General features: G+C 31.5%; 2 protein-coding genes across 3 annotated transcripts in view; one reads left to right on the top strand and one right to left on the bottom strand.

Moving 5' to 3' along the window:
• Positions 1-459: 459 nt before the first annotated feature.
• On the bottom strand, positions 460-23,208 carry Alr (Evr1_Alr domain-containing protein Alr). Its single transcript, XM_035353670.2, has 3 exons — positions 22,979-23,208; positions 12,664-12,845; positions 460-736 (listed from the first exon to the last, which is right to left on the bottom strand). Exons 1-3 carry the CDS (start codon positions 23,132-23,134, stop codon positions 574-576), a joined length of 501 nt encoding a protein of 166 aa, XP_035209561.1. The 5' UTR covers positions 23,135-23,208; the 3' UTR covers positions 460-573.
• Positions 23,209-23,419: 211 nt separating this feature from the next.
• The window catches only part of LOC118184034 (nudC domain-containing protein 3), a 42,451-nt gene continuing 41,600 nt past the window's right edge, over positions 23,420-24,270 (top strand). The window contains exons 1-2 of one of the 2 annotated variants that reach the window (XM_085820174.1): positions 23,420-23,608; positions 23,746-23,827. In XM_085820174.1, coding sequence (XP_085676300.1) covers positions 23,505-23,608; positions 23,746-23,827 — 186 coding nt within the window. In that variant the 5' untranslated portion in view covers positions 23,420-23,504. The remainder of the gene's footprint in view (positions 23,609-23,745; positions 23,828-24,270) is intronic. The other variant, XM_035353669.2, reaches the window with a different exon arrangement.

Here is a 24,270-nt window from a genome sequence, read left to right as displayed (position 1 = left end):
TATGCTTACTGATTTCCAGAATTGAGAAGAAATTTTATTTATATAAGAAGACAAGATCTGTAGGTTCTTTAAGTAAATTGTGACCATTTTTACTTCAAAAAAAAAGGGAGGGGGTTTCACATAGAGGGAAGAAGACTATATTATTAAAATTTTAAGAAAATGTCATATTTTCCATTGAATATTAAACGTAATACTCTGCTTTCAGGGTAATTATTAAAAAAATCAATGCTTTGTTTAATGGAATGATAGTCTATAATACTGAACATATTTGTGTAGCTTTCAAAAATATAAGACTGAATTTTAAATTTAGATTTTAGTGGATCTATGCAAAATTTAAAAATACACACACACATGTATATATATATATATATATATATATAATGATAAAATAAAAAATTCTGAGATTAAAATCTAAGAGAACAAATTGTTTTTGTCAATCAACATGAGCCACTCCGAAAGAATATTTTATAAGAGAATTTATTTAGCAGAATCCGTATTCTCATTTTAAGTAAAAAATAAACTATTAAACATTCATTCATAATATTCATTATTAAATTAATATACACATGAAGATCAATCACATGATCCATCTTTCCAACCATGAAGCCATCTTTCATCAACACTAGTACAATCAAATAAAGGTTTCCCGAGCTTTTTGTTCACATTATTATGAATTTGACACATCCACTGAGAAAGCTCATATTGACTGCTAGTTCGAGGAGGATTTTTTGAAATTCTGCAAAGAAATATAGTGACAAATGTGAATAAGAAAACATTTCATAACTTTGTAAAAGTGCTAAAGGTGGAAATTGATGTAAATTAGCTAAATTTTCAAATTAAAAAGACTCATTCACAAAATTTTCAAATTTAAAAAGATGCATAATTTCCAAATTAAAAAGCATTTCAAATTAAAAAGACACATAAACATTTTGTTGTTACAAAACATAAATGTTTTGTATTATATATTAAAACATATAGTTATACTAATATGTACCATTTTAGAATCATTATTATAAAAATGCTGTAAAAAGTTCTTGGTGCTTTTTTTAATGTATATTTTTTAGAAATATAAAAAAATTATAATCATGTAAATCTATTATGACAAAGAGTATCTAACTACATAATTTAATTATTTGTACCTAACTGTTCACCCTTGGAAGTTATCTCTACATGTTAAGGTGAGTTATTTTCTTTCCTTAATCCTAATTATGGATACAAGATACCACACAAAGATGTAGAAATTAACATAAAACTTTATTCCTCACAACTAATGAGACTTAAAATAATACAAAATAACATATCATTTCTGGTACTTCAGTGGCTTATTGGAATTTTATATTGAATGGGTTATAACTTCAGCAAATCTACATGAAGCTATGAGACTAACTGGGCCACCTAGACTGTGCCTAAATGCAACTAACTTTCAATACTTAACCAACATCAGGCATTCATGTCTATTCTGTTCGGTAGTTCTCTCTCTCTAAGCAAGCACCTGCAGTGGCAACACCCAAGCTTCTGTTATGAGTCATGCTGATTAATATTTTACTTTATAATTTAACTTATACCACTTCACATAAAATTTGCATATACCTCTGTGTGAATAATGAGAGAGTACAGGACAAAATGAGGCATAAAAGAAAGAATCAATATAAAGTTTAACTGTTAGTAAAATTTAAATAAAAAGCCACTAATCTTCTTTAAAATATATGGGACTATTATAAGCATAAAATATAAACATTTCAAGAAATTTGATAATTTAATGCTAATTACTTGAAAAAATTGTAAAGTTAATTTTATTCTTGAATCTCTTTTATAATTAGTTAAATATTTGATAATGTTTAATAATAATGTATCCTACTTACAGATTTATTTTATTCTTACAAATTATGAAAGTGAAGTTCAGATGTAGATAATTGCTTTAGTTTATTCAGTTACTATTTGCTTAATAGGTTCTTATTTTTTTTTTTTTTTTTTTTCATTGATGGTCTCTAAAAATCTTTTACGGTGCTTAATTTTCACATGCAGAAATATATACATATCCTGTAAAAGCATTCAAAATTGCAAAAATTGTTGAAATGGAAAATGTTGAAAAGAACAAATATCACCCAATGTAATAATACTGGTTTAATCTAGTTTGGTTTATTTGATTACAACAAAGCATGTGAGGGCTAGCTGCCTAAGGGGCAAGGATGTCTTTGTGAAAAACTTTCTAAGGGAAGCTACATTGGGAAAAACATGAAAATTTCCCATACAACCAGCCCATTTGCCTGGAGTTGAATCCAAGTCAAACTATTCATGTTCAGTAACTTTACTGCTTGGCTGCTGGTCGGCATAGTTTAGTCTATATTGTGACTCCATCATTCACCAGCATAACTGAAAGAATATTTTCAATAGTGACAATAAATAAAAATAAAGTAAGAAATCACCTACAAGTTCCCTTGATAAATGGATATTTTTCCAACAAAAAACATCAAAATGCTTATAGTTGCAGACTTTAATTTCTGAACAAATACAGCATATTTTATATATAAGCCGAGAATTTTCAGCCAGTTTTTTATTACGTAAGTTTAAAATTTGGTTTATCAGCAAATACACAATGATTTACCCCCTCTCTTCTAAAAAATCCCCGATATCGTAGGTTAAATTATTGAAAACATATTGTTACAAATTTTGTATGTATGTGAGTCATTTTAGTGAAATTATTAATGTAAATTATAGTATCTCTTGTATAATGTAACAGAAGAAGCCTGAAGATACGAATCATTGTTGGAAAAGTAAGGTTACAAGGTTAGTCCATTTAATATTGAGAATATGGTTATTATCTTGCCAAACTGGCGAGATAGCACCTAGCCGACAATGGTTTTGGCAACTAATTTTTGTCACAAAATTTGGCGAGAAACCGTCAAAAGTTGCCAAACTTGCCGATCATTTGGGCTGATCTCTGTGTAACTGTAATCAGGTCAATCTCTAGGTAACTGTATCTGACTTTATGTAACAGTAACTGTGTATGCCTTTCAGCAATTTCAAGAAATGGCCAGCAGCCGAACTGTAAAGTTGCTGAACACTGATAGTTTTCGGTCCAAGGTTCGAATGCTGCAAATGGGCTGGTTGCATGGGCGTTTTTGTGGTTTTCTCCATATGCAACATATATATGAGCCAGTTTCCCTTAGAAAGTCCTCTGTGAAAGCAGCCCACCCTTTAGGCAGATAGCCCTTGAATGCTTTGCGGAAATCAAATAAACCAAACCAATCGAGAAATGGAAAGCCCTAGAAATTTCTCAGCACATGGGGCAAACTATGTAAGACAAAAGACAGCATCAGTTTTCAGTTTAGTTTATATCAGAATACTGAAAGATCATTTTGCAAGCTTATGCATTTGAAGATTTTTTAAAAAATTCTGTCTTGCATTTAACATTCTTAATAGTTTAAAGTGGTAACTATTATTTGTACTCTACCATACCAAGAAGAGCTGTATGAGTACTTTTGTGAAAAGTCTCAGAACTTCAAAGTTTTTCTTTTGGGAAAGTAAATTTTATCAAGCTATCATCGGATCTATGTGCATTCATTCGTTACAAACCCATACGCATGTAACAATATTTTATTTAATCCTAGTACACATTAATCATATTTTATCAATATAGATTCCCTGTTTTTTGAATAGATGATGATTTGGCAATCACATTCACCTTATTGGACCAATTATTTGCATTTTTAGTGATGTATAGCTGGATTTAAAAGGCAATTTAAAATTTGGCTTTTACATTATTTTTAATTTTTGCTAAATTTCTGTAGCAAAATCAAAGTATAAACACCACTTCCAGTGTTGTTCTTATAGGCAGATATATTTATATAATGAATAGCATATTAAATAACTGAAAGTTGAATGTTACATCAATTTAAATGTTAGAATGAGACTAATGGAAATTAATACACGTGTTATAATTGGGACATTGCTTATTACAGCTGAGAGCTACAGCTCATAGTCTTGTAGATGAGTACAGTGAAGAGGATTTTGATTGGTACTCTACATGGTAATTTAGTAGTTTTACAATCTAAGATAGTTATATCATCAGGGTTGCCACTCAAACAGGAGAATGAAATTCCCTGACTTTTCCAGGTTTTCCAGGTCTGTTTCGAGAAAATTCCAGTCTATCTGCGTAATGTACGTTGGCTGTGCTAAGAGGTAAATTAATTACGGTACTGTGTAGCAAATTCACTTAATTATTCAATAAATCCCAGAGGACATTTATTCTTAATTATTCTTGGTACACATTGTTTGATAATTTTGTTTACTTTTCCGCTTAAAAAACTTAATAAAATTTAAGATATATACATTGGATAACAACTGTACGTTTTATTTATTTATTACTCATGATCATCCCCAGTTCAACACGAGGCTAATCCGGTTCTTATGAATCACAACGCAATGCTAAAAGTTAGGTTAGATTTTAGGTAAATTTAATTTGTGTGAGGTGTATTCTTAAAAGGCACCTTAACACTTGAAAACACAAATATAATTATAATAGGAGTTGTTTTCTCCACTGAAGATTGAGATTAGAATCTGCCCAATCTGGAATAAAATAAGGTATTTTTTGCAGACATTCTGCAGCTAAACGAAAGAAAGAAATCTATTTAATGATATTTTTTTACTAAATTGAGGTATTTTGTATTTATTTCGCAGCATACATAAGGAAAAAATATGCTCATTAAATTTCGTGATGTCATCATACTGCTAGAATTAATTTCAGGATTATGCCAGAGAAAATTTCCTGAAATTTGGAAATATTATTTACTAATGATAAATAAATTTAGAGGGAAAAAGCAACATTAAATGATATGAATAACATAAAGATAATTACTTAAAAATTTAATTAGAATAATCAACGATATTTTAGCGAATATAGTTATATTTCTTGGTTATCCTAGATGATTGATTACTATTTTTTTTATTTTACTGCAAAATGACAAGGTATTTATTGAAAAGAAAAGAAAAAGATTTTGCGGTAAAATCCTAGTATACGATACGGCCTTCGCATGATTTTGAAAATTGTCGCAAAGAACAAAATGACCCGTTTACTGCTCATCATCATGTCGCCAAATCTCACTGTACCATACATGGAGATTATTCTCACCAAAGAACGTCTATGAAAAAAGGGGAGAGAAAATTTGCCAAGGGATTTGACGATGGAACGGCCAGAATTTCCCTCTCCGCGATGTGTACAGGAACTTGAGAAACACGTGTTAAGAAACGTTCTTTGACAAAAAAAGAAAACTAAAAAAATTCGTTTTTAAATTATTGCAAAAAATCCAAGAAGAAACGTTTTATCAAAAGAACGTTTTTTTCTTGGATTTTTTGCAATAATTTTAAAAATGGATTTTCGTAGATTCCCCCCCTCAAATAACTAATCCATGAATTAATTTACTTGCGCCAAAAAATATTTTCTTTTCCTTTAGAGTTTAAGGACATTTTAAATGATATTCATTTTATGAACTCTTGATAACGTGACCTTAAAACTTCGACACCGGTTTCGAGCTTTGGCGACAGATATATCGCGCATGCACAGCTGTTCCCGCTATGATGGAACCGAGCCATGTCTGTTGCAGAGAGGTTTTCCTTCTTTATAATACATATTTTTTTAATTCTAACCTTCATGGTACTGTATACTAGGATTAAACCCATTTTATTTTATACGAGAACAGGTACTTTCTTTAGTTCATGCACTGCACATGCGATTCTTGAGGTTACTGGAAACCAAAAGATGCAGGAAACTTGCTTTGCCTTTCTAAAAAGACAATCAAATTGGAGCTGCGAAAATTGGCTCTATGCCAGCTGCCCGAATGACACTCACGTGATACACATTTCGCCAAAAAAGTTATCTCTTCCGACGTCGGCGCAAAACTCGCCTTTTTTGGCGGGATCGTTGTATGAAATTTCCGGACTTTTCCAGATCTTGACTAAAATACTTAAATTCCCTGACTTTTCCCTGAATTTTTTGGTCAATTTCCGAATTCCCTGACTTTTTCCGGTTTTCCAGGTAGCGTGGCAACCCTGATCATTAAAAACTCTGAACAGAATAAAATGAATGCAAGTAAAAATGTACTTTTTTTAATGATAAGTTAGTATAAAATATTTTCCTGGATGGTAACATCATTTCTACCCTAGCAAATGCACCTTTTTGTGATGTAAGAGTGTTCACAAATGAACATAACAAAGTGCAAAAATAAATCATCTTTGCAAAAATAAATACCTATGAATGTGAAACTTCTATGCTGCATATAAATTGTTTCTACTTTAATGCAAATAAAAGTTTAAAAAATAACTATACATGACATACTATTCAAACAAAGAAAGACAGACGGTAAGAGCGGCAGCAAAAGGGTATTACAGTGGTAGGCGGAGAAAAGCAATCTGAATCTAAAATGGCACGAACTCTTCATTTATAGTAGTGAGTACGTAACATGCCAGAATGTTCGCGAAAGTGCTGATCTAGGGGGAAGATCCTGAAATTGCGGAAAGTTAATTAGAGGTTGCCTGTTCGCGTAGAACAAAGCCATCATATTTTTTATATTTTACACACATATATATATATATATATGAGCAATGGGAAAATGGGATTATGATGTTGACACACTACTTTTATATTTTACGTCTGCATTTTTTTTAAAAATTAGCAAAGATCATTGTTCAATTATTTCTAGCCTTTTTGATATTTTCAAATTGTAGTCGCAATGATAAATAAAATTGAAATTTATGTAGAATATGCATGCTGCAACCAACAAGCATAAAGAACAAAAAATTAGCACTACAAAACAGATGCAGCATAAAAAATATACGAATGTATTTTCCTGTTCATTGCATGGAACATTTTTTTCTCTGTTACTAACCTTTATTTTTGTTTTTAAACAGAAATGATGAGCATTAACACAAGCTTATATGCTTGATGGTTGACCAAAATCTAAGCTTGTTTTTAAATATGCATAAAAAATGGGATGAACCTGAACAATAAAATAGTACCGTCAACTTTCAATTAGGATGTATAGTCAATTTATTCGAAACTTTTTTTTTAAACCGTGAACAACATATGAAAAATTTTAAAAGATTATGCTTTGTTACCTTTATGATATAACTGAATAACACTTTCAGATAAACGTCAAGTTATTCTTTGAAATAACCATATATTTCAGAACAAACATCCAGACTAATAGGAATTAGAACTATTTTCTGGATATTCAAAAAATAGAAATATTAGAGTTTTGTCTTATCTGTAGGCCAAATACTTATTTATTGTAAGACAAATGAGGGAATTTTATTTCTTTATTTACCTTCAAGGTAATGAGAACTACAAAATGCACAGTATTTTTATTTCTGTAATTCAAAATATACTTACCTTTTGGTCAAAATACAACAATAAAATAACTTTTCATTTGTTTATACAAGTATTCATTTCTATCTCAACTAATACAATTTTACTAAAAAAACCTATCTTACACATACTCAGACTAAACACACAATCAAATTTTTATTTTTTTCTGTGCTGAAATCAAAGAAAATATAATTGATGTAAAATAATAAACTGTAAGCCAATTTGCCTTCATCTAAAAATTTAACAGCTTCTCTATAGACTAAATAAGATATAGATTAAGATAATTTTTTATATTATCAATAAGAAATTTAAAATATATCAATAAATCAATAAAAACTTATTTTCACTTCACTTAGATCACTTCAATCAGCAATCCCAATTATAACAGTGCTATCATATACAAGTATTTCATTAACATAATCACCAACAATGGAACCTCGATGATCCATCTATCATGGACCACAGCCATGATGCACAGAAGAACAGATAAATAGGAACTCCTGTTATAATCATTACCACAGGTCAGATCCATTTTTAAGGTATAATATTTGAAAGCTATTTTAAAGAAGTTTTGCCAGAACACAAATATTTAATAAAAAAATTATTTTGAAGTTTCATGTAACAGCACATAAAATTTTATAAAGTGCCAGTAAATTATTCATAAAGAACATGATATTCGATGATTAGAATAGCCATTTTCCCTCCCCCCATCTTCTAGTTTCATTTGACAGTTTAATATCGATTCTTGAAAACAAATTCTTTTCCATTATGTGCCTGCCGCATATTGTTTTGGGTTTTTTAATAGCAAACAATTTCTAGTTATAAGATAAGTTTATAAATGAGAAACACATACACCACATGGCAGATGATGGCCAAGATATCATCATCTACCATGTGCCAAAATGTGTAACAAAAAAAAAAAAAAAAAAAAAAAAAGGCTATAATTAACATTTGAAATTTTAATTAATTAAAATTAATTTAACTATTCATCTATACCTGGGGACCAAAACATTTGTTGATTTGCTTCTGCACAATTTATTTCTTTCAGATCTATTGGTTTGTGCATTTGATAGTCTTTCAAGATAAAGCTATTATCAATAAAGAAAGACTGTGTTCAAATATGCACCTGATGAAAGTGAAAGATCTGCCACAGGCTAAATGCTTCTGCTATCCTCATTCATGTGTGAAAGAGAAAGGCATCTGAAAAGAAATGTGGTTTGAGAACTCGCACATTCCGTTTCTCACCAGTCAACAATTTATTTATTTGTGGTGCAAAGAGCTGAAAACAGTCCAAAGTTTGTTTACCAGAAGGAAACATAAGTCACATATTTCCTCTACAGTGGGTTTTTGGAGGTTTTCTGACTGCTGGAAAAGTTACAAATATTTAAGTTGAAATTTGCAGGATATGATCACTTCAAAGGGGATCATTCATTTAATTCTACTGACTTACGGGTTGTCATACACTATATATCAAATGTGTTCGGGCAATGGTAAATGGCAGAGCATATGCCAAAGAGGCACAGCCCATCAACACGTTGACTCTTAAGGGCTGTTCCCACTGGGGTTTATGTGAGCTAACGGAGTCAGTTCCATGTGTTGACTAGCTCTGCTGTGCCTGCAGTTCAGATTTTTCAACTTGCTGCCCTATGGGAAAAAACTGGTTTTGAAGATGGGTCGACTACATCAGTTGTGTTCATTAGCTCAGATAAACCCCAGTGGGCCCTTAGCAGAATTCATGTGGCATCACCTATGTTGTGTACAGAATTTGTCTGATAGCGTTATAAAAACTATGTGAATGATTTTCTGATTTATGGAAATCTTAATTTTTATTTGATTCTGAATTATTTATTTTAAGGCTTTAATTTTGGGGAAAAAGAGATGCTTCTGGGAATATTATTTAGTTTAAAAGAATATTATTTATTTTCTTTTATTTGCAAATTTTGTACAAGCTTTGATTCATTGTGAAAAGAAGCAGGGAAAGGGAAGCAATTTTTGCCAAGTCATGATTTCGCGCGCTTTGTCCTTTAGAATGTTCTAGAAGGATTTTCATTGTGTAGTTGACCTTAAGAGAGGAAGTACGTGACAAAAGGGTCAAAGGTTGCTACTTGACTTTCAATGTAAGTCATTCAGGTTTTTGGCGATTGAGGGTCCGGTTGTTGGCTAAGTGAAGAAGGGCGCGCATGCGCGATCACCCTTATTTCCACATTCTGGGGTTGAAAACGCAAATTTTGCCAAAATTAAGGGGGCGATAAGTGAAGCCATAGTGGGAGCCCGCGTTTGTGAAGGAGACCAAGGAAATTCGAGTTGGATTCACTCACTTACGGGCTTGCTGGACTTTTGGACGTTACTCTTGAAACTTGCTTGAAAGCGATAGAAAAGATATAATTTACGAAGAGAGATGTTTCCCGGCGGGGAGCGGCAAATATGCTTCCCGGCTGCGTTTTGGTTAAGAGGCGAGACTCACTTACTGACTGGCTTGTGAAACTTACTTTGGACGTTACTCGTGAAGCTTGCTCTTGGGATGAGCAAGAACAGGCGAGCCGTAATTGCCTAGAAAAACGTTTCTGGCCGGGAGCTGCAAACATGCTCCCTTGCCGCATTTTGGTAAAAAGGCGAAATTGAACTGGGGGAGGGACTTAAGACTTTCAAGACCAAGCGGATAGCTGTGCTGGGCAGCAGTGCTCCTATTTCTGTTTTACAGAGGTAAAATAACTTCGTCATTATGAAAACCAGTTACCTGCGTGTTGACTTAAGACTTTCAAGACCAAGCGGATAGCCGTGCTGGGCAGCAGTGCTCCTGTTTCTGTTTTACAGAGGTAAAATAACTTCGTCATTATGAAAACCAGTTACCTGCGTGTTGACTTAAGACTTTCAAGACCAAGCGGATAGCCGTGCTGGGCAGCAGTGCTCCTGTTTCTGTTTTACAGAGGTAAAATAACTTCGTCATTATGAAAACCAATTACCTGCGTGTTGACTTAAGACTTTCAAGACCAAGCGGATAGCCGTGCTGGGCAGCAGTGCTCCTGTTTCTGTTTTCCAGACTTAAAAATAGCTTCGTCATTATGAAAACCAGTTACCTGCATATGTGTTTTCGCAAATAGTGCCAGGACAGGACGATGTCTTCTGAAACTTCCATTTTGTGACCGTAAAGATGAGCCCCGCCGACGTCAACGCTTATTAGGATACGAGTCCTCCACTTCAAGATGTCCACCCAAGATAAGTTTTATTTTTTTTTGTGTTTGAACTTTAAGTAAGTTTTCAACAACTTCCTTAGAATGTAAAAACAACGTCGAATCTTAAATTAATTCTCAGGCTTTCAATTGTTTCCCTTTCCCTTTTTAAATTACCAAGACAACCCTTAAGGTTTTTATATGAATTTAAATGTAAAAAAAAAAAGTAAATGACAAATTGAAGAATTCCCCTTAGACTCTCTGATGAGGATAAGATTTTATTTTTTTGTGATGAAATTGAATAAACTGATATTTAATCTGGAAACCTATTACAGTATGTTTTCTTTATATATTTAATATGTTTTTCCTATATATCTTGTATATGTTTTCTTATGTTACGATCCTCTCACGGTGCGGTCCCGGGATGCATTTTTCACAACGCAAATGCTTTACCGTTTTACTATACGATCACTAAAAGTTTGGTAATTAGCAAAAATTCTTAAGAGTTTAGTTTCCTCCCTAAAAGGAAGTAGAAACCTTTCACGGCAAGAAGTTTCTTATTTAACAATGGTACCGTGAATTAAAGTTCATAACACCTATATCTGAAGGACAAAATGTTTTCTCCCGTACTAACTGATAACTGTTAATTTATTTCTAACGTCTAATATACTCATTTATTTCAGCTTATGTTTTTTTTTTTTTTTTGTTAGTCTATATTTAAGGGTGCCCCTTGGATTATCGACAAGGCGTTTCATTTATCGCCAAATTGTTGTTTCATTTATGGTAACCTGAGTAGTTGAATGTTATGGAAACCATGTTATGATGTGATTGGTTGCGTGATTGCGGTGAATTTGAGTGATGGGAAAATATTCATAAGGGCTTATTTCTGCATTGGATGTACATTGCTTATTTTGTGCTATACACCGTAAAACAGCTGTACGTGATGAGATTAATCTGAAGTTTATGTATGATTTGGAACGAAAGGGAAAAAAGCATTAATTGAGTGGTGTGTAAATGAAGGTTTACATTGTAGTCATTATAAGTGTCCTGTTTGTAGAAAGAAATGCATATGGTTGAACATAAAGATTGTTCAGATGGCTTTGAATGGGTTTGTCACAAGAAAGGTTCATGCTAGAAATACCACCGACAGTCCAGCACTACGGAGGATATTTGTGACTCTTAGTTTTGTGAATTTCTGTGGTGATAGCAGTATGCATATTCTAGTTCAGATAATTTTAGAAAGTTTTTGGATGCTGTTAAGGAATTTTGTGTGCCACACAGACTGAAGCCACATAAATTTCTAAATATGGCAAGTCAATATTTCCTTTTTTTATGTTATTTCATTAAGAGTTTAAAATGCAATTTACTGAGCTTCGATTGGCTACAAATTTTGTTCAATTTTGGTGATGAGTAACTTTGTTTTAACATCATATGATGTCATCATTCTCCTGACTTTTTTTAAAGTGAAAATAGATTGATGTGTACATGGACAAAGTCAAGGGAGTGCGCAATGCCGAGTTTGTGCAATTCTCTGATTTTTTTTTTTTAAAGTGAAAATAGATTGATGACACTGAGTTTGGGCAGTTCTTTGACTTGTTATTTTGGTTTTGTGTAGTGGCCATCTTGAAATTGTGACTTGCTGGCCAATCGCCAAGGGGCACTTTGAAATATATTTTTACCTTTGTTTTAGAAATTTATAATGAAATAAATTCTTTGCAATAATAAATTGCTATATATAAACTATTCTTATAACTAGAAATTGTTTACAGTTAAATAACCTGCCAAAATGTATGCCATGCACATAATACCCTAACATAACATAATACCTAACATAACATAATAAACAATATTTTAGATTTTCATTTAAATAATGACAAGACAATCATATTTTGTGAAGTGTTATGTACATTTTTAAATATTTATTTTTATTCTGTGATTTTCAGTAGATTTTTTTCTGCATATCTCATTGTCTCAGTTGTTAGAAAATAGTAGAAGTAGTTGATAGAAAGCTGACATTCTCAGTGACTGATGCCAATAAAAACTAATACTCAGAAGGTTGAATTTCCATTACATTTGCTAAAATACTACTCGTTAATGTTGATAAATAGAAAAAAAGAAAAATATACATACTCTACTTGTAAATCATCCGCACATTCTTTACAAGGATAAAACTTTGAAAACAGGTTTAAGAATTGCTTCATGTCACTTTGATGACTGGCTGAAGGCTTTTTAGGAAAGTAAGCAGCCATAGTATGTAGAAAGGCCCAAGTGGAGCGTCCTAATTCTTCACGATCAAGGGGACATTCCTTTACCTTGTAAAAAAAATATTTTTACTGGAAATATATAAAAAAATTGCCTTTGGATATGCAATACAACTACAGTACAAAATACAAAAAATATATGAAAATTAGATGATGAAAACTAGAATGAAAAAATTATGTGCAAGCATATTATTTGAGGGCTGATTATTCTTCGAGATTGGTTTATTTCTTAAATAGCAACTTGAAAATCACGTGAAAAAAATCAAAAGTTTCTAAATCATACTTTACAAAATACTGGGAAGTAGAGCCATGAGTAAACTAGTCCACCTTTCATTTTTCTCCTTTTGTCTGAAGGATGAATATCGTTTGAAGATTATGAATTTATTCAATTTTGAGGAGAAATTTTCAATGTCCTTTTCAAACAGTAAATACATTAGCTGACTGTCGTAAATTTGATCTATTTTTAACCAATTTTGTATTCTCTATATTATAGTTTCTACTTTCATATATCATTACAGTCTTTCTTTAGAGATGCAGAATCTAACTTAACAGGAATTTATCATATTCATAATTAGTCAATAACACAAAATATAGGTATTTTTCCTTTTGTCATTTGTAGACCTCAAAGATTCATAATTAAAAAAAAATTACAAATATTAAGTATTCAAAGCCAGTAGTACTAGTGAAGAAATAACTGACTTAAAATGTGAAGTAATAACTGAGTGAGTGAAGAAAAACTGACTTAAAATGGGATGGAATCATAAGTGGTTGCAACAGCAAAGCAGTAATGGCATTTTTCTGATTATCTAAACCATTGATAAGACAACATACCATGTCACAAGAAGTATTTATGTGATAACCGAAAGAGTATCAGAAAAAAGTATTTACGTATGTGACAGCTCAGATATGTGTATAGCATTCCTTTGAGAAAGTGTTAAGCTTCTCTGGACATTTTTGTGAGTGTAATTGCAGATTATATTCCTTCCATATGGGAATTTCAGCATAACAGCGGATTGCATACTGGAGTTTCTGTAAACTTTACCGAAATCTTAGCTCTCTGCACACATACAGTCTAAAGTGGCTTGCTGAAAAATCTCATGCACCTATTTTTCCTTCTCATTTTAGGATTTTTGGTGTACAGGTAATTCAATTCTAGACCTTGTATCAGGGGTGGCCCAAGAGCGATGCATAGAGCCGGGAGAAAATTTATGCTGCATGCGCATGACGTCATGTGAGTGACAGTTGTTAGTTCTTGCCATCTGTTTACATTCGTTGCATCAACACTTTCATTTGATTTGTGTTGTTGATTCGGTATTATACCTGGTCAGAAATTGCAAATTATGCTGTATCGTTATATCAGAATTTAGAAGGAAAACTAGAAGTCAGGGTATCACATACCATCATTTTCTAAGTGATGCAGAACTTCGTAAGTTACAGATTGTTCGCTGCAAAAAAGGAGATAATTCCAACATCGAAAATGCAAGAATATGTGTCCTTCATTTTACAACTGATGACTACATACGGTATCTAAATGCAGAATTGCTTTGTTCAACTTCTAAAAGGGTGCTGAAAGCCAATGTTGTTCCCACTTTACATCTTACATCATCATCGTGTGAAAATAACTCACCAATACATTATAAATGTTGTACTTCAGAAAACTGAAGTTAATCAGGAGAGAAATATTTTTGACGCGAATGATTCATCCAAATTTACGCTAAAAACAGATAGAGCAAGCAGGTGTTAGTCTCGCAAAACAAGGAAACGATCATTGGAAAATTTAGCTTCCCTTTCCCCAAAAAAGGAAAGGCTATAAGCTGATAAGATAGACTGTGCAACTTAGTTTACACCCAGTAACACATCTGATTTAGTTGAAGCGACACATTTGAGTTAGTCGTTACAACCAGATAAAATATCTGCTTATTTTTTTAATGAATTTATGTAGTTTTCTACATAACTGTGATCGAATGGATACATTAGTATTTGTAATTGCACATTTATAGGTCATTTTACTAATATTTTACATTTAAATTAAAATTTTTTCTCATCTTAGATCACTTTTTATCATAATCTTCATTTTGTGAATGAAACTTATAGTATATTGAAGCAATGTTTGGGTTAAGCTTTGCGTACAAAGTAAACTGATATATGCTTCACCTTGAGGAAAGAACAGTTTCTCGACCACACTACCATGCAAATATCGAATCAGTGAGTGACATATTCCCATCAGTGTTATTTAACTGAATCTGATGTAATTTAATTAACATAACTAAGTGAATTTCCCCATGCTTGACCCTGAAAAAAAAAAAAAAAAAAAAAAAAAAAAGTGTATTGTGTTGGAATACAAATAGCGAAAGAGTAAGATATTCTCTTCAGTGTTAACTGCTGCAATGTTTTTAATTTTGATTCCATATAATTTGTTTTTAATTATAACAGAAAGAAAAATATTTAAATACTGAACACTATTTCGAGTATAACAAAAGTATTTTAAGAAACAAGGTGATATAAATACAGTAGTTATTAAAAATATTTAACTTGTACGCAGGCTTAATTGAAATTGAGAATTAGGGAAAGATTACTTTTAGATAATACTGAAAATATATGTACTTCTGCTGACATCTGAAGTTAATCAATATAAGTTACTTTTCACCTTAAAAAGAATGTGATAAGTCTATTTAAAAAGCATATTGACGTTGTAAAGAAATTTGTAGAATTTTATATTAATTGAGTAAGAATTTGGTGATTCAAATCCTTTTATATATTTTTTTACTTGAGATATGTAATTTTATCTGAAAATCACAATCATATATTTTCACAGAATATCAAAATTCATTTGTATTTTAAAAAAAAAATGCATGAGCAATGAAAACATATGGGAAAATACTTTTTGATTATGTTATTACCATGGTTTTGGCAGTTCTGCCTTCATGTGTTTTATTCAACAAGATTTATTAAGTGCAAGCAATACAACGCAAAAATATTTAAAAATACCACATTTTACAATATTTAGTTTCATTAATAGATATATCATTTTTCTTATTCTAATGCTTCCCTTTAAGAAAAGGATGTTTACAATTATTTTAGCATTCGTACAAATTCTGAACATAAAATAAACATTTGCTTTGACAAAATACCTAATAGGAAAGTATATACCGGGTATTTCCAATATCTTATTATACATACTACATATAAAATGATCATTTTGCTTTAGTTTACATTTATTCCATCACTGAAATCATGCAACACACGCGTCGATCGATGTATCTTGTCACTCGGGTGATGTCACTACCAGCAACCAGTGGCATGCTTTTCCCGTTCCTGGCCTAACCTTCAGTATATTAAAGAACCTTGACCTTGTATATAAGTACCTATGTATAAAAATTCGTGAATTTATGAAATGGGTGTTTTGAGCCAGAATTTTGAAGAAAAGTTAATCCAAAATTTTGAACATCGGTTTTAAAGCCAAAAACAACATAAACAACATCGTATTCTTCAACTATTCAATTTTTTATTTTCATTTTACTCAAATCTTATAAAAAAATCAAATTAAAAAAAAACTGTTGTCATTCTTCACAGCATTTGTTTTAAAAACAGTGTCAAATGAATGAACTATTTCTTACATGCTCTTTAAGAATATATTGCAACAAGTCTTATTTCCTGTATATTCTGGTGTATAATGTACACCTATAATTTTAAACTATATTTTTTAATTTTTAGGGATATTCACCGTATAACACAGAAACCTGAATGATACATGTGATGTTCTCATCTTCTGAAGTTATTCACTTGAAGACTTTTTTGATGCTTTCGAACAATGGTATACTGAATAGACAAGCGATAAGAAGAATAATATGTACTTGAGGGGGGAGGATACTTGAGGAGTACATAATTTTGCTGAGAAGGTAGGTTGCATTTAATGCATGTGCGTACAAGAATATTATTTTAGGGTTTCGAGAAGAGGGACATAATTTGGGGTACAAATGCATTTCTGACTTGAATGAATACACGAAATTAGGAGTTGGATGTTCTTTCTGCAGTAATTTGAAGCCGTAATTTTGAAGTGAACATTGAAGTAGTTTAGTAAATTGCATTTGTTTTAGCTGAAATACAGTTGATCTAGTGTTTCCTTTAGCTTTACACGAGTGGAAGAAAATAAAATTACAATGGCAAAGAATAAATTTGCTTTGCATAAAAGAGTAAAAAAAATTACTTGTTCTAGAAGAAATTGTTGTGAACAGGGTCCTACAAAGTCACCAGAATGGATTAATCGTAACAAGAAACAGCTCATGTTTATTTGCTATAAAGTGAGCAGAAAAGAATGCAAATGAAAGTGAAAAATTTATGGCAACTTTGAGTTGGTGTGGTCGATTTATGGATGAAATAGTTTAGTTCTGCAAGAAAAAACAGAAGTTTTGCTATGGCTTCCAAAAGATCTGGACAACAAATTGATAAGTTTACAGATGTATGTTACTGAACTATGAAGGCAAAAAAAATTATTAACTGTCACATTGAAAATATGGATGAAACTTCAGTAACGCTTGATATGATAGGAAATAAAACAATGTAAAAAGAACAAAATTGGTTCATATAAAAAAAGGTACAACTCTAATATACACCCTAATTTCACCAAATGTGGCGATATGTGTTCTGCGCTGGTTTTTGGCGCGATTGCGTGTTCTATGGCAACCCTGTTGACATTGAAAAATTTTTCGTTGGAGCTCTTTGGTTCGCCTCTGTGTCTGAGAAGATGGGAGGGAAAGATAAAATGGTAGTTGTTGAATTGAAGTTCGGCAAAAGGAAATATGATTGTAGCTATCCTGTTGAGAGGTAGTGGGTATTTGGAACTGTGGAATGAGGGTCTGGGAGATTATTTTTAATGGCAGTGCATGATAGAAGTAGGGATTTGTGATTTTATTTATTTGTGAACCATAGTATAAATTTTCTGGATAGTGTGTCTTGCTGTCGTGTAAATACGATAGTGATTACGTGGCGGCATGTTAAAGGCGGTATGAAATTTATATTTCTGCTATTCGAAAACGCATTAATTCATGGTAAGTGCATTTTATTTTATCCTTGTTCTTATTTTGTAGAATGTTATGTTCATTGGTTCTTTAGTATGAATTTCTGTCATTATTGTTGTTTTTTTAAATTGTTTGAAATTTATTTTAGTTTATTTTGTTGTTGGTTGATCTTTACAATATGGTAACTGGTAGTTTGGCAACATTTTGGAGGCGATAAAGGTTACTACCTGGGACTTTGGTAATAATGTGAGCAGTAGTTCCGATTACGCATTATTTTGTGGGAGGGAAATGAGAGATCATGGGATATGTCATGTGATATTAATGGACGAATTACGGTTCTTTAATCGGAAAAGGGGGGGAAATCGGGAAAAAATCTGGAAATTTTGTATTTGGCTTTATTCTGTGTTGTGTGAAACAGTGTTGGTTAATTTTTGGATCCCATGGCCGTAACTAAAGTGAATTCGAAATGGGTATTTAGTGGTATTGAAAAGGGTAGTAATAAATGTTTGTTTAAGGTTGTGCGAGATAGAAATAAAGATATTTTATTAAGTTATTTATTTTACCTGGTACCTTGCTGTGAAATATAAGTATGATTTTAAAGATCCTGAAACAGAAAGAAGAAAAGTTTATCGGACACGTAATCAAGATTCTGAAGAAGATTAGGTAAGTTAGTATTTTTAATTATTTGAGGATATTATTTTTATGCATTGTTCTAAATGTAAGGTGGAAAGGAATTTGGTATTATTGGGAAAATTTTATTAGCAATGATTTAGTTTAAAGTAATTAGGATTGTAAGGTAATTTTTATTAATTTAATGTATGTGCTCATTTATATTTTAAGTAGTGTTTTTGAATTTAATTATATTTTAATGAAATGATAGTTATTTTGTGAATTTTATGTTTGTAGGAATTTGGTATACGTTTTAGTTGAAGTAAACGTGCATGGAAATAATTTAAATATCTGACACTAAGTATTTGTAATGGTTGTGGTATGAATTCGTTGGTGACGTTTATAATATAATAGATGATTTAGAGGTAAAAGTTTTTGGATATTTTATTTATTTTATATGTGGAAATGTTCATATTTGGAAAGGGTAAATACTTTTTCGCGATCAGGTAATTTCATATATGTTCTTTTTACCGGGTTTAAAGATTGAGAAAATTGTCATGTATTTTCGTGAAATTTTTCTAATTTATGAGAAAAAAGCAGTGTACATGGATATAGTGAAGAGTGTGCGTAATGCCATTTTTGTGCAATTCTGGGATGTTTTTTTAAGTAAAAATAAGTCGACGTGTACATGGTTTAGTGATATTTTAATTAAATGATAGTTTTTTTGTGAATTTTATGTTTGTAGGAATTTGGTATACGTTTAAGTTGAAGTAAACGTGCATGGAAATAATTTAAATATTTGATACTAAGTATTTGTAATGCTTGCGGTATGAATTCGTTGGTGACGTGTATAATGTAATACAGTCAAAAGTCGTTAATTCGGATACCCATAATCCGGACCTCAAAGCTACAAACTTTCTGCGCATGCGTCGCTTTGACGCACGCGCAGAGGCGTTTACCCGTGCGCGTAAGACCTTTACGGCTGCAAATATATGTGTGCGCATGCGCGTTTAATGTATAACGGACGGTAAAAGGTAAGCTAAAATTATCTAAATCAGTTAATGTTGCAGATTGCGTTGTTCCTTAATCTTCGAATTGGATCCAGCTTATTATTTTTTGCAGATTGTTAGAACAATTTTATAAAAGTAAGCTTGAACTTTCGATTATGTCAAATAGAATTTCTGATATATATTTACTAATATGTAAAGGATTTACAAAGCGAAAGTATGTTTCAAAATCCGAAATCTGTTTATCAATTTCACGCTGCTCTGCGGCGGGGGAAACGCCGTGACACGTAATGAATTGGAAGTTGATCTGTCAGCACTATCCTTACCTTCACGGCAGATGTTTTTATTTTATTTGGCTTATGATTCCTTACTAAATGTAGTATTTCATGTCGATGTACTCCGTCTTTGATATGATTTAAAGCAATTATAGGACTTGAACAGCGGAACTTTGTAACTAAACAAGAAATTATGTCTGTTTAATAGAATTAAAGAGAAAGTATTATCACATGAAAGGAAGCATCTTAAACAACTTACATTGAAAGAAATGTTTAATAAAGTAAACAAATAAATATTAAGCTTTTCGTTTTTGTAAATTTTGATACCCTTTAGATCATAATTGTTCTTTATTTCATAAACTACGGTTTCATATTTTTAATTTTGTAATTTCTGCATGTCATCTTACCAGATTTAAACTGATGATCTATAAACCTGAAAAATCGATAATCCGGAATCGCTGAAGTCCTGACGAGTCCGGATTAACGACTTTTGACTGTAGATGATTTAGAGGTAAAAGTTTTTGGATATTTTATTTATTTTATATGTGGAAATGTTCATATTTGGAAAGGGTAAATACCTTTTCGCGATCAGGTAATTTCATATATGTTCTTTTTACCGGGTTTAAAGATTGAGAAAATTGTCATGTATTTTCGTGAAATTTTTCTAATTTATGAGAAAAAAGCAGTGTACATGGATATAGTGAAGAGTGTGCGCAATGCCATTTTTGTGCAATTCTGGGATGTTTTTTTAAGTAAAAATAAGTCGGTGTGTACATGGTTTATGTGTATGTGTTATTTTGAATAACGCGTAAGGAGTATGGTATTGTGCACTTTTTCCCAATTTTGCAGTGAATATTTGTCATGATTAAGCAGTTTTGTTTGATAAAATTTCTAGCATAAGTGTAATTCGGCTAGTAGATTGTTGGAAGAAGTGTTCAGTAGATAAAAAGAAAAGAAACATGTCTTTACTTCGTGAAGACAAAATGGCGGCGGGGAAAAAAAATAGAGGGTTGCTGCAGGAGAGTTGATTGCCAAATTTTCGCCAAAAAATCGCCAAGTTACCATAATGTAAAAATCAAGCTTGTTGTTTAGTGTCTAGACTGTACAATTCGTAGATGTTTTTTAAAGTTGAAACAGAACGCTGTGTACATGGTATTATTTGAAATTTATTGTTGTTATGTTATTTTATTAAAGCGAGGAGTGCGTAGATCGTAGATTCCTTCCTTGCCTAAATTGTGCAATTCGTAGAATTTTTTTAAAGTTTAAACAGGATGCTGTGTACATGGTATTCTTTGAAATTTATTGTTGTTATGTTAATTTATTAAAGCGAGGTCTGCGTAGTTTGTAGATTCGTTCGTTGCCTACATTGTGCAATTCGTAGATGTTTTTTTAAGTTAAAATATGTCGCTGTGTACATGGATTCTTGTCAAATATTTTTGGTTAGAAACTTTACGTTTTTGCTATCTAAATTTTTTGTTTTTGTTTCGGATTTTTAGCTAAATTGTGTGTTCAAAACATAGTTTTTGCATGTGCGAAAACCACGTTTTTGGAGACATTTTAGGCTAAAAGTTCAAAATGTAGACAAAAAATTTAGATAGTAATACGGCAGCGTGAAGTTTCTCGCTAAAAATATTTGGCGAGAAATTTGGCGACGTGAGGGCGCATATCAGAGTAGTTAAAAAAAAAAAAAAAAAAAAAAAATCAGGTCATTAAAAATCTCACCTTGCTGCAGTGCTTTCCTGTTTAGCAGATGGTACAAAATTAACGCCCATGGTTATTTTTAAAAGAAAGATGATGCCAAAATGTAATTTCCCAATTGGTATTTTCATTCATGTTCATGATAGGATAGATGGACAAAAATGACATAAAACTGTGGATACAAAATGTTTGGCAAAAGCATCCCATTGCCTTAAAGAATCCAGAAATTCTTTTAGTTTGAGATAAGTTCAGATGAATGTAATTGAAAATATGAAAAAAAAAAAAAAAAAAAGAGTTGAAAGAATGTAATACAGACATGGCAGTTATTCCACATGAATTAACGCCATTACTTCAGCTTTTAGATATGTATATGAATAAAGCATTCACAGAAAATTTAAAACAAGAGTGGAATAAGGAAATGTTAAAAGGTTGAAAAACATTTAAAACCAAATGTATTATGCCAGTCTAGAAACAGTATGTGAATGGATAATAAAAGCATAGAATGAAATTAATCCCAACATAATTCAAAAGTGATTTAAATAATGCCATATATCTAACCTGCCCAAGATGGAACCAAAGATGATTATTTAATATGGATCAGAGTAATAGTGATGGTGAAGATAAAACAGAATTCAATGATGTGCTGAAGATATACTGAAAGATAAATATGACAAACTCTTCCTGTTATTCAATAATAAAAATCTTTAAGTTCATAAGGTATGCCTTTTCTTTTAGTAAAACAGCATGTAGAAATCTAATTTTTGTAAGCTCATCTTTTCCATGCAGTTTTTGTACGCTCATCCATTTTTATATCCAGCATGTTATGTGAACCATAAATTCTGATCTTATATTTTTTTTTATTAAAAAGTGTGTTATATGCCAGAATATACAGTATTTTACAAGCATAATTAATAAAAGCTATTTCTAGCATTGAAATTATGTATATCTGCAGCAGAATTTCATTTACCTCACATGTATCCAATTTTTTAATAAAAGATAAAAACCTAATAATAAAATTCTACACAAACACTATTTGTTATTTTATACATTTTCATTAGTTTCCAAGTTTATTTTGTCAGTAAAAATTGGTTTTATAAGATGGCAACAATGATTATCAATTTTACATAAAAAATAAATTAAAAATTTGAAAAAAAAAAATTTGTACAATGTGTTTTGAGGATATCTCTCTGCAATGTCTGGTTCATTGATGGAATCTAAAACTTTAACAATCTTCATATGAAGTAACAAACTAAACTCTACCGAAGCGCCAAGAGGTTCTTTGCGGATGAAAACCCTTCACATACTATGATTTTCATATTCATTTATCTCCAACATACACTTTTTGTAATTAGTGTCACTTTAACTGTCATCAAATCTAAAATATAATTTAGCGATCTTAGCAAAACTAAATATATGTATAAAGTAATTGAAATTTTTTAGTCTTTTAATAATAAAGAGATAAAAACATAACATTAAACAACAAAGAATACCAAGAAAAACAGACTAAAATTTGCATAAAATTTCGGAATTTCTAAACAAAAGTCACGTTGAAAATTGTCATTACCATTGCATCATACCTCTGGAATACCGGCTCCATTTACACTTTTAGTCTTATTCTTTTGATTATCAGATATTGCTTGTTGCTTAGCCCAGTTTTTAAAGTCTGAACATGCACGACACTTTTTTGGTTGTGATTCATTTTCATCACCATAAACAGAATGCCGGAAACTCATAATGCACTAGTTTCAGTTATTAAACAATACACACACACATATCATGTATTGCCATTGCCAATCGTCTTTTTGCCAACTTTAGTTTCAGTTTTAAAAACTGGTTTCTAGAAATATGACTGTTGCTGAAAGTTAGAAAATATTACTGTTGTTATTAGAAAAAAATTATTTTATAATTATATATAAGGATCTTATTCGGTAGAATTTTTTTTACCTACGAATAATTAAATGTAAGAAATAAGATTGCCCGAGATGTGGTAACCTTGGTTTCAGCACATGCGCAATAAGATCGTTGTTGTAAAATATTGTTGACATAATCGAGACTTAGCTCTCATGATTTTTGTAAACAAGTGTTTTGTTCCGCTTGTTAATAATGTCCTCGGAGAAAAATTATGATGATCTGTTGTATCCTATTCTTTCAAGTGAAGGGAATATCGTGGGTTTCTTTGACAGAGTTTTTGATTTTTTATATCGAAGGTGTGTTTTGTATATCAAAATTACGATTAAAAGATACATCTAGTGAATTCATATGGTTGTATTATGTGCACATCTGCTTTTAAATTGATGATATTTTTTAAATATTCATGATAGTTTTATTGTTATTTGAAATTTAGGACTGATTTCTTCAGGCTCAAGAGCAGTGAATCATCGGATTTAGGACTGCCGGATGGAGAAGCTGAACAAATAGTCAGATGTGTAAGTGAAATATACACTTAAAAATCATTAAACATTGTTACTCAAAACTTTGCGTAATTTTCATTAAAAGAGGAACGCAGAATTTCAGGAAACTTATAAAATATTGTTAATCACACCACCATCAACTCTAAATACGTATTTTATGATTTATCACTGAGTTGGCAGTAATTATTGAAAATATATTATTTCGAAACATCTCAAACTTTCAAAATTATTTAAAATCTGTGGAAAAGTTGGAAAACACAGGGTTGGATTAAGACTTTAAGCACAGCCGACTCTCTCTGACACAGCCGGATAGTGTGCTTTGCTAAAAAAAACGAATTTAAGTTTGCCTAAGTATTCTCAATACACACGGACACAGCCGGTTGTAGAGTTGGCTGTGCTTTAAGAGGCCCTAAGCATTTGGGGGACAGTGCAGAATCACCCACTGCTTGGCGCATTTT

This window comes from Stegodyphus dumicola, chromosome 7 (assembly GCF_044657685.1).
Source record: "Stegodyphus dumicola isolate Sdum_Otavi_A_Nest chromosome 7, ASM4465768v1".
NCBI classification, from domain to species: Eukaryota; Metazoa; Arthropoda; class Arachnida; order Araneae; family Eresidae; genus Stegodyphus; species Stegodyphus dumicola.
Note: the sequence above shows the minus strand (reverse complement) of the source record. Positions and strands in the feature narration are given on the sequence as shown.

Excerpts from the sequence above, each read along its gene's own strand:
- Alr (XM_035353670.2), bottom strand. The coding sequence starts at position 23,134 with ATGAGTTTCCGGCATTCTGTTTATGGTGATGAAAATGAATCACAACCA. Across the intron at positions 12,846-22,978 it reads ATGGAGCCGGTATTCCAGAG|GTAAAGGAATGTCCCCTTGA; the intron begins GTATGATGCAAT and ends TTTTTTTACAAG. Across the intron at positions 737-12,663 it reads GCGGATGATTTACAAGTAGA|AATTTCAAAAAATCCTCCTC; the intron begins GTATGTATATTT and ends ATTTCTTTGCAG.